The 10894-nt window shown below is 35.7% G+C and overlaps 1 protein-coding gene across 11 annotated transcripts; it reads right to left on the bottom strand.

Annotated features, from left to right (window-relative positions):
* Positions 1-383: 383 nt before the first annotated feature.
* LOC121258610 (polyadenylate-binding protein-interacting protein 3-like) lies at positions 384-10372 on the bottom strand. 11 transcript variants are annotated; one of them, XM_041160211.1, is made up of 17 exons: positions 10071-10372; positions 9711-9794; positions 9413-9470; positions 7076-7246; positions 6850-7008; positions 6575-6711; positions 6146-6336; positions 5087-5264; positions 4754-4990; positions 3731-3858; positions 3518-3590; positions 3368-3401; positions 1999-2327; positions 1755-1805; positions 1309-1404; positions 1143-1196; positions 384-738 (listed from the first exon to the last, which is right to left on the bottom strand). In XM_041160211.1, exons 4-17 carry the CDS (start codon positions 7212-7214, stop codon positions 709-711), a joined length of 1836 nt encoding a protein of 611 aa, XP_041016145.1. In that variant the 5' UTR covers positions 7215-7246; positions 9413-9470; positions 9711-9794; positions 10071-10372; the 3' UTR covers positions 384-708. The 11 variants fall into 11 exon arrangements, with proteins under 11 accessions (XP_041016145.1, XP_041016104.1, XP_041016100.1 ...); XM_041160170.1 differs by lacking the exon at positions 9413-9470 and adding an exon at positions 7341-7398 and having other exon boundaries at positions 1659-1805; positions 9708-9794; positions 10071-10371; XM_041160166.1 differs by having other exon boundaries at positions 1659-1805; positions 10071-10371.
* Between the last annotated feature and the right edge of the window lie 522 nt (positions 10373-10894).

Below are 10894 nucleotides of genomic sequence, written 5' to 3'. Positions count from 1 at the left end.
GCGAAAAATAAATAATAAATAATAATAATAATGTTTTAAGAACCAGATTCAAGAGACTAGGGATACATGGCTGATAATCGATCAGCATGTCCAATTTTTTAATTTTTATTTTTAATTTTTAAAAAAAGGTGAATTTGAGGATAAACATATTATTTGATGGAAACCCATCATTGATTAATTAGTTGATAGTGACTCATCCATCCTTGAACTCGACTCTTCATCTAATCAAGAAAAAACTATCAAACTTTCTGGATTATTGCCGTTGTTCGTACTTATAAATTTCGAATTATTTGGCAAATATAATTATATAAGAGAGATTTAATCAAAGGACAAAATGAATAGATTCCAGTTGTCATAAAGTTGGAACATTATTTATAACACAATAAACAATAATTATTTTTGGCATTGAATTGAAAGGAAAAAATGTCAATAGACAACCATTCTTCACTGACAAGCGCAGTCATGAATTAGAGGATCTTTAAAAAGAAAAAACGTAAAAAAACCTTCAGTGTCGTCAAAACAACATAGTTGAGCGCCAGCCCTACACCATCAGTTGTGACCCCAACGAAGTATGAAGAAGAAAAGGGAAAAGATTTGGAGGTTCACATGTCAGCCAAAATTCAAGCACTGTTGAGCTATGAATGACTACAAAGAGTAATCAACTCCTCTCAAACCCCCTCCCGGCTATGTCTATGGTCAGCCAATCACCTAAAAATCTCGGCCTTTGTAAGGCATTTCCTGTAAAAGTGAAATACAAACTTCCATTAGTTGCCTAAGTCAAATCATATTCTGCGAGGCAGGGAAGTATACCAGATGTTTTAGAGAACACAACTCGCTCCGACACTGTCGTATGGCAGGATGTGCCAACATATCACATTTTTTTTTTTTTTTATGAATATCATATCACATATACTAGAGAAGCATCACTTTAAGGTGGATCAACTTATTAAAAGTCAGGAGCATTGATTGATCGTTGAGAAATATTGAGATAGAAAAGATAACCCAGTGTTCTTTTATCAAGGAAAAGCACTATGGCCAATCATGCAAGTTCCTTTCCAAAAAACGCCACTACTTCAGGAAATAAAAGAATAGATAGGAGCAACGACAAAATGAAAAACACAAAACAAAAAGAATTTGCTTACAGGTTGGTAGTACACGACTTGCCTAGGGTGGCCAACAAGCATCTGTGGCCCATACTGCAAATAGAGAGAGATAAAGTAATCAATACCAAGAAGGTAACTTAAATACTAAGATTACACCTTCACAAGAATTTTTATTTAGCCTCTCAAGTTCTGAATTATGTTGCACCTGAGGGCCATTAGCATGATAAAATGCTGGCGGTGATTGCATTGGAACCTGCGGATTAAATACAACAGGCTGGTGCCCAGGAAATGAGTGTCCAATCTGTTCACACAATGGAAGTTAGCAATAGGCACAAAGATATGGAACCAAGAACAAAGAACAAATTTGCCATTAATACCCATCCTACATAGTTTCAAAAATAAATTCTTCTAAAAGGGGAAACAGACAGATGCTTAGATTGCTTAACGTGATTAAATATGAAACTTTTTTTCCTGCCTGGCCGGCCGCTGGGGGGGTGGGGGGGGGGGGGGGGGGGGGGGGGGGGGTGGTTCTTAGGTTTCAATAAGTACGCTTACTCCAATGCCCATTTGCATGCCAGGCATATGTGGTACGGCAGAGACATTTGGTGGAAAATAGAATGAACCATCAGACACAGGGGACCGAGGCCTCACAGGCATCTGGGATGGGACGAAACTCTTTGCATTAGGATTGAGCTTAAACTCCTGGTAACAAATGTGAAAAGAGATAGTGAGAAACATACCTTAATTAGCAAAAGAACAAAATGCACACGCACACACAAAATATGCACTTTATTAATAATACGATTTCAATATTTTTATTAATAGCAATGTTCGTGTCTCCTGTGCCCTAATGTCAACCAAGCAAGAGAAACATAGCCGATCCAATCAGTCAAACCTTAGCATGAGGATTGAGTGTTGACTTTTCAGAAGATAATGAGCCCATGGATGAACTTGGTGATAAACCAGGTCCACTAAAAACTGGGGCACCACGTACACTATCTGAACTGGAGGATGTAGAACCACCAGGTTGTCCACGAGAGTTTAGAGACTCTGTTTCTCCATGCATTTTGACAGATCCTACACCCTCAGACTGTTCACCAGATGAATTCATCTTTTCATGACCCTTCGATGGAACACCAGATGATGAAGCATAAGAAGCGACATTATGAGACAATCCTCCTAAATCAGAGCCATCTTTCTTCACATTCAGCAGTGACCGTGAATCTACATTGAACAATGTGCCATAGTTTACTATGTTTGAGATTGCAAAAGTAACCATTATGCAGTAACAGAAAATAGTATAGCTGATAGAAGGAAAAAGTCCAGTAAGCACCAAGAGCTGATTAAGGGCAGCTCCCTAATTATAAAAGAAATACCATAAAAGGTAAATCCAGACAGCAAAGGCTAATTATTTTAAACAGTTGTCATTAATATACCAGGGGCATTAGTTTCATACTTCAACCATGAATCTATGTTAAACAATGTGACAGAGCTAACAGATAATGATTAGAACTATAGAAGAAACAGTATGAAGAAGATGATACGGTAAAAGAAGTTCAATAAGAATAGGAACTTAGGTTAAAGGAAGATCCCCAGTGAAGAAAACTGATGTAGAGTAAAAACTGAAGTTCAATGAAGTGAAACGTAAATCAAGACAGCAAGTCATTTTGATAATAAATACTAGATCAAAATATAGCCTAGTCCTTGTTTATCTATCAGATTTAGTTCTTACCTCAATATCACTTCTAGACTGCCTTATACTCACGTTTTTTATGACATGTTTTCCTTTACACACCCTTCAAACATAGGCATGGCAGTTATAAATTATACACAATTCTTGCGAAAATTAAATATATGGAGACACGTAGTAAGCACGCCAAGGACCACAATTTTTATATTAATTTTTTTAATATTTATTTAAAAACTAAATTCACATTCCTCCAAATATTTTAGTTCTGTGAAAACAGCATATAGACATGTACAAAAAAATACCAAATTAGTAATTGTTGTTTTTAGATTGATTAATAATATAGATAAAGGCAGCATTCGGTAGTTCTTAAAATTACAAGGACTAAATCAAGAAAATCAATAATCCTGGAATGGAGTTAAAATCTAACATTGCTCAGAGACCAAAATCATATTTTGACCTAAATATTGACATCCTATGAAAATTAGTTTCATGCTTAAAATATAAGTAGCCATATAAGAATAACTGCATGTGGAATTACTACTTGGCAGGCATATAAGCAAGAAGTTCAACTCACCCTCAGGCCTTGAAAATTGAGCATCATCAGCTAGCTGCATTAGTATAAATAGAAATGCAAAACACCCATGTTAAAAGCTACAAAAGCAATCACAAGGCATCTCCAAGGTACCATGAGGAAATACACATTAGTTAAGGAATTTCAGCTCACCGTCTTCTTCTCTGCCAACTCCTGGGCGTTATTATTGCCTCCATGTTGTTCACTGACTGGATTCTCCTGGATCCTGTAATTTTTAAATCAGAAAAAAATAGAAATTAATGCTTTGTATTTTGGAAACCTATTGTCATGAAGCTGTGCAGTCAATCTCTCGAGGAGACAAGAAATGAAGTATAAAGCATATAACTGGCAAATATCAACAGAAACCTGTTTTCCCCATCTGAAGAAGTAAAGCTTTTAAAAGGAGGTTCGGAGGCCAATTGTTTAGCATGATCATAAGAACCAGAGCGGCATGAATCCAAGCTAGTACTTGATTGGGAAGACTGAGTTTGATCCTGCATGCTCAAAGCACATCTTCCTTAAAGACATTATGGATGGCTAAGCACTACAAATATCTTTGGTAACTCTATATGACAACTACAAAACAGGAAGGAAAACAAAGCAAGCTATTGTTGTATCGGATTATGATGCCCATGATGAACTTCAATTTATTCAAGATAGAATTGCATCAGAACCTGAGGTTTCCTCTGCATCATACAAATCTCAAGAGAGTACTTGCTGGAAAATTTTCATAAGCTTTGTTTTCTTGCAAACTGAAAATGTTACTTTGATATTATAGAAAACTAAACCTAAACCATTAGAGGGGTTAGACTAGCGCAAACTACTTATTACCAAAACATGTAAAATAAAACTGCAATTCATACATAAGCTCATAATAAGACCGGTGGACCAAAATTAAAGCTTATGTCCAGAAATTTGAAAATCCGAAGCACGTTTGCTGAGAGGATTGGCTCTTAGAGGTTTTTTTTTGGAAAAATAATATTGAATACTACTCCCAAGATTTAGATTTGTTTTAATTACAGTGCTTGTGTTTTAAGATTCCGATGAGGTACTATTGGAGTCAAAATATTTAGATTTGGAGTTCCAAGTCATATTACAGATTTTATTTCTACGTCATATTAGAGAATTTACAGGGTACTCGTGTCTAATGGAGGTTGAGATATCATGCAAGTGGAATATCATAACCTGCCTCAGAAAAGAAACACAGCACCCACAGATAAGCAGGAGGTTGATTGTAACATACAAAACAAACACCCATCTAATGATGGGTCCACCGATCATCAACTGATTACTATACCAAGTATAAATGATCAAAACATAGTTATATTAAACAGCTAATCAAGATGGCTAGTATGGTTAGTTTGACAGAAGATAGTGATAAGGAACTACCTTAAAGGAAAAGCTTGAAGATGTCTGAGCTCCATCACTGCTTTCCCCAATAGTCAAATCAGTGGACCTCTTAATGTCAGAACCAGAACCGCCAAAGGTCTCATTATTGCATGAATCTATCAATATAGCCTCATGTTCCTCATACCCACTATCATCAACCCCCTTACCCCTATAGACAGAAGAGAATCTAGTCTCCTCATCAATCTCAAAATCTCTGGGTAAGGAAATGCCTCTCTCCTGTTGGAACAAATGAACAAATGCAAGGAATTTGGTGGGGCCGATAGAGAAATAAAAAAGTTCTTAGAGGCAGTACATGAAGCTAGAGTAACTCACCTCTGCTAAATGAAGATCTTGAGTTTCCTCGCCCTCAATTTCTCGTGCTATTCTTAAAGCTTTCTTTTCCAGCTCCTCCATCTTAGGACCTCTCTCAAGTTTTGTGGTATAAAGTTCCTCATCAAATGTGCTTTTTACTCCAAATAATGTTTCATTAGTTTCAAACTGATCCCAACCCCTAAGAAAAAAACCATACAAAAATCATCAGTAACCACAAAATGAAATTGTTAAAAAGACCACATGAAAAGTTTAAAAAATCCAGGAATGCTCTAAAATTTGAATATTCATCATGAGACCAACCACTGCTCAAGTATGCCTCATTCCAATTATTGAGTAAAGCAATGTTACTTTGGAACATTTTGTGCTATCAAAAGCCTGTTCTTTGCTAAGTCAGATACATAAAGTTTATTGTAACTCCTCTTAACTTTTATTGGCCGTTGTAGTGCCTATACCCAACAATCAAATCATATTGGTCCCTCTAACAAGGGCAATGACTAGCCAGATAGTTCTGCTTTCTCTTATTAAGCAGTAACTTTGAACGAATGAAATATGGAAACATACAAAAGGAGGAAGATATATAAATCCATGCATTTAGATGTATGTGTACGCGTGTGTAAACATATGGCTTGTATTCTTTAAACTGGTGCACTCAATAGAAATCTGATTGACTCTTATTTTTCCATTAGAAGGTCCTCTAATATATGTTCTACATTACCCCATGTGAATACACCAGTATGAAAAGTTCTTAACGCTGGTTGAGTGCCCAGTTCTCCAAATAGATTGGCCAACAACAACACCTACAGCTTCTCCCATCCCCCAAAACGGAAAATTTACAGAATAATTTCAAGTTGAACAATTCCTAATCAATCTAAACAGGGTCGTCATAAATGGAGAATAAAAAATGTAACAGGTTTGATGCCACAAATAAAAAGGAATAAAAAAATTATTGCTAATAAAAACAAAATGTTTTAACATTTGATCCTACTAAGGTAGAGAAGTTATCAGAACTGTGGAACAATTACCAAGATATTTGGAGAAAGAAATATTTAACATAACAACCTATTCCAATGGCCATCAAATATACTTTCCAGTTCAGGGTGTTGAGGGCAATCTTTATCAGGGACCCATGGTTCAAGTTCTCTATCCGACTCCAAATATCGAGATTGTGATATGGAGGAGTCCAGCATAATCTCCTGCTGTTTTTCAACTTGGACTTCGTGCGATAACTCCTCCCTGGTTACAGACACCCCCTATAAACATCGAGATTCAACCAATTAGAATGATAAATATAAGTTTAGCCACTTCATCTAACACGACAAAAATTTCCTCTCTCTTGCAACAATCTTGATCATCTCCTTGCTATAATTTATAACAAACTATTCGAAAATTTAACATTACAACTGCATAATCAACCAGTAGAATCACGAGCAGAAACAACATTTGAGATTACAGAGTTTCAAATACAGCTATACAAGAATGCAGCAGAACCTTTGCAGAAACTTGTACAAGCTCCTTGGCAAGTATAATTAAAGTCTTTGAAGGAGCCTTGCTAACAGACTCTGCAGTAGCCTTCAGCCCTTGTAAAGAACAATCCTTTTTCATGCGTGCCATTTTCAAGATGACTCCTGAGAGTTACCAGCAAGTGAATGTTAAATGCATTTGACAGGAAATTGGATGTGTTTTATTTTATTAAAGATGTCAAAGAAAACTAGGAACTGGATCCATTTACAACCCTAAAACTCAAAAGCATAAAAGTATCATACCAAAATCTTTTTCAGAGTTTGTTGAATGAAATATTCCAGTGTATATAGATCCATCTTTAACCTGGACTTCCACATGATGCCCAATAAGACATGTTGTTATATATACCATTCGGTCAAGTGAAGGACCTCCGCTGCCAAGTTTGCTACCAGTCATTGCCCCTGTACCATCAACTCAGTAAGGAGAATGTTATCTGAACTGAACACAATACAGGTCATAGATGTTCACCCGCGTTTGTTGATCTGCTGGGATTTGATTTCCCAGACTGCAACTTATTCTCCAACCTAGTGCCTACTTCTCTATCACCTCTTCGACGGCCAAAACCATTAGCAGATAATTTATGTTGTACAGTTTGTTGCATATTCATCCTCAGCAACAGCCTTCACCAATGACAGAAATCAGAACCCAATACAAGTTATTCTACTGCAATAAAAGGAGTATAATAATGGATAAACACGAAGCATGTGAACTAAAAGAACAAGGAAAGCCAGACCAATTTGATGCGATTTGAATACAGCAAGAAATGGAAGTAAATGCTCCAACTGTGGTTCCTGAACAACGATCAGATAAAATCTCTCTCAACTTACTCCGTAGAGGAAACTGATAAGTACCAGCAGAAGGAGGATCCCATTCAGATATAGGAAGTACACACAGTTTCTAAGAGGTAGCACTACAAAACTACATTATTACCATACTCTTGGATGAAGCTAAAAGAATCCCTTATATAGACAACATACTGCACTGTCAAAGCCCATTAGAACACAAGACTCCTGTAGATCTTTTTACCACCTATTTCACATAAAAATTTCCCCACGCTCGTGAAATTTAAGCCCAAAAACTCATTACAAATCTTCAAATCATGATTGGAATATAAATTTATACATACAGGACATCTGCAACTTACTCAAGCACAGACAACCTGATTCTCTCCAAGCTGACTACAGAAATCAGGTGTTTACTGCAAGGCCTTTGTCTTCAACTACCTCATGCTCCTTTATGAAAGTATAATGAAACCTAATACGGTCTTTTTGTAGTCCTAGAGTGTCTGTCGTGCAAGCCTTGGTGTTACTTCATTTCTTTCTGCCTATATTAAGGTTTGATACCTTGATATTGCACCTAAAGAAAGAAAAATTAGCCTCAACCAAATATTCTTTCCCAAATAAAATGTAACAAATGGGTAAGACCACCCATTTCCATAAGTTTGGACTTCCTCCACAAAAAATTGTTTAATGAAGGCTTCTATCACCAGAAAACCCACAATCAGCTCATCTTAAGCGACTAAATCTAAGTGATCACCTTCCACTTGCTCCTTAATTCTAAAAAAAATAATTACATAAAGCAAAGTCATTAATTTTATCTTAACATATGATTGCTCTAAAGTTCCTAGTATGAGTCATGACTGTAATATTTGCAACGGGAAAGATGAATATGCCCACAACCATTGCTTTTGAAAGTCAGTACACTTGCCAATGATCATCTTCCTTCACAACAATTACTAATGCAATGGGATATCCTCATCAATACCAGGACTCCTCCCTCCATCACTCCTGCCAACCCCCAACCCCTTTTCCCTGCTCACATACTCATCCACATCAACTAAACCTTTCTTTATAGGTACCCTCTGACACAACAAGAATGTTGCTCCAAAGTCCAAAGCACAAAAAAGGAAAATAAATTTTAATTTTTCAAGATTAAAAAGAAAAAATTGATGGATTTGCATTTCAGTAAGTTAGTTTGATAATTAAAATTTTCAAAGTAGTCCCTCCACTGTTGATATAGACTCGAAGGTAGGCCTGAAATTTGCTTTCTTTATCTGGGCAGGAATTGCTTCTTCTGATTGAGTGACTTGATTACTTACAGGGTAAACTAGTTTTTCAACTAATTACAATTTATATACCAAACTATAAAGAAGATTTAAGTAAATTTCTCTACCTCTGGATTTTCATTTCTCTTTTTTCTTAGGAAACAAAAAGAATACCACACGGCAAAGTATAAACTAGGGTTGCTTTTGAGTCCCATTTCAGAAATTTCCATGTCCAACAACACAGGTTGTCAGACACAATTCCCTTAAATGGACATGGAGATATTGCCAAACACATCGTCTTAAATTCATAGGTGAGAGAACACATCTTAACCTATTATTAGGTCCATGCCGAGTGAAGAGAACAAGGAGTGAAAAAAAGGTATAATGTAGTTCATTTGAAACAACATCCTTCAAAAAGAACAGAGTAAAAAAATGATATTCTGTTTATCATTTGAAATTACTTCCTTAGTGAAAGAGGCATCATACATTTGCACATATACAGGCTCCTAAAAGTTTCAACTGGAGTACACACGCATGCACATATATACATACATGTACAGGGGGAGAGTGTAAATGATACCTGATCCAGGATTTTTACTTTTTAAACAAGATTCTAAAGGCACAGTAATATGATATACCCCAACCCGAAGACAATAAAAAAATCATCATTCCTGTAAAATGCCTGCTCAGCATCTGCTAGCGACAGTTAAATAGCTCATTAATATGAAGGGTATAGTTCATTTACGGAGACAAGTGGATACCTTTTTTTCTGATGAGAGCTACCCACTAGGAGCCCCTTGATGTTGCAGTAACACCTCTATCATGAAGGAAAAAAAATACAGCTTTATTAGTCAAAGAAAACCAAGCTATTACAGCACCCAAAGCCTAAAATCATAGAACACACCTACCTTTTTTTCTGATGAGAGCTACCCACTAGGAGCCCCTTGATGTTGTAGTAACAACTCTATCATGAAGGAAAAAAAAATACAGCTTTATTAGTCAAAGAAAACCAAGCTATTACAGCACCCAACGCCTAAAATCATAGAACACACCTACCTTTTTTTCTGATGAGAGCTACCCACTAGGAGCCCCTTAATGTTGCAGTAACACCTCTCTATCTCTCTCTCTCCCTCTCTCTCGTGTCTGTGTGAATGCATACATATATTTTATATTTTATTAAGTATATACAGCAATAAATTATCCTATAATGATCACATTTGAAGGCACGAAATGTAAACTGAAACCTATAGTTAAGCAAGCAGTATCTGTTTCACTTAATTGCCTAAGAAAAACGGGTGTAGCACGTATTTTTTTACTTGCAACCAAACAGGGGAGAAAGTTACAAATCAAATAAACTCTACCGTAAAAGGAAATTGAGAAGAGAAAAATAAAAAACTTGAAAGAACGATCACTTCTTACGTAAAATAATAGCTAAAAGCCAATCTAATCTAAAGGTGCTTTGATGCCGCTGCTCCGATTTCGACTCGGAAAGTTAGGGTTAGGAAGAGGAAGAAAGTTTTAAGGATCAGAAAGCCGAATCACAAGGTAATACAAGATCGAGTGGGGAGGGGAGGTGAGAGCGATGGAGGGGTGGGGAGAGAGAGGGTCTCGGTCTCGGCGCGATCGAGGGAGGGGCGAAGAGTTATAATGATTTGGAAGAGCTGTGAAAAGCAGGGAAAGCGCTGGGCGAGAGAGAGGTTAAATTTGTAGGACTGGTTTGGTTAGAGTGTAACACAAAATTTAACTATCTCTATCTAATTTAATATAATTATTATAAATTTTTAATTTTTAAAATTTTTAAAATATAATAAATAATTTAATATTTTAAAATTTTAAAATAAAATTAATATTAATAAATTATATTATAATAATATTTTATTCAACTTTCAACAAAACATCTCATATTATCTTATTTAGGTTGTATTTGAATGTTGAAGTGAGTTGAGTTGAGTTGAGATGATAAAATATTATTAGAATATTATTTTTTAATATTATTATTATTTTAGAATTTAAAAAAGTTGAATTGTTTATTATATTTTGTATTAAAATTTAAAAAAATTATAATAATGAGTTGAAATGAGTTAAGGTGAGTTTAGTAACCAAACAAAACTTTAAACTAGTTAACCATAGTAGGCCTAAATGAATTGGGTGGAGCGATTTGGTGAGGCCCAGTGTAAAGTAAAAATTACAAATTTATTTCTCGCTAAAAGAAGCAAAAATCGAATCTTCCATCTTTCATAGAT

Source organism: Juglans microcarpa x Juglans regia, chromosome 1D (assembly GCF_004785595.1).
Source record: "Juglans microcarpa x Juglans regia isolate MS1-56 chromosome 1D, Jm3101_v1.0, whole genome shotgun sequence".
NCBI lineage: Eukaryota > Viridiplantae > Streptophyta > Magnoliopsida > Fagales > Juglandaceae > Juglans > Juglans microcarpa x Juglans regia.
The sequence above is the reverse complement of the archived record's forward strand: the minus strand, read 5'-3'. Positions and strand labels throughout refer to the sequence as shown.

Bases quoted from the DNA above. Each gene is read 5' to 3' on its own strand.
- LOC121258610 (XM_041160170.1), bottom strand. From the start codon at position 7,214: ATGAATATGCAACAAACTGTACAACATAAATTATCTGCTAATGGTTTT. The intron at 6,337-6,574 runs GTTCTGCTGCAT...CGATGTTTATAG, and splicing joins TTGTACAAGTTTCTGCAAAG to GGGGTGTCTGTAACCAGGGA. The intron at 3,402-3,517 runs GTGAGCTGAAAT...ATACTAATGCAG, and splicing joins AGTTGGCAGAGAAGAAGACG to CTAGCTGATGATGCTCAATT.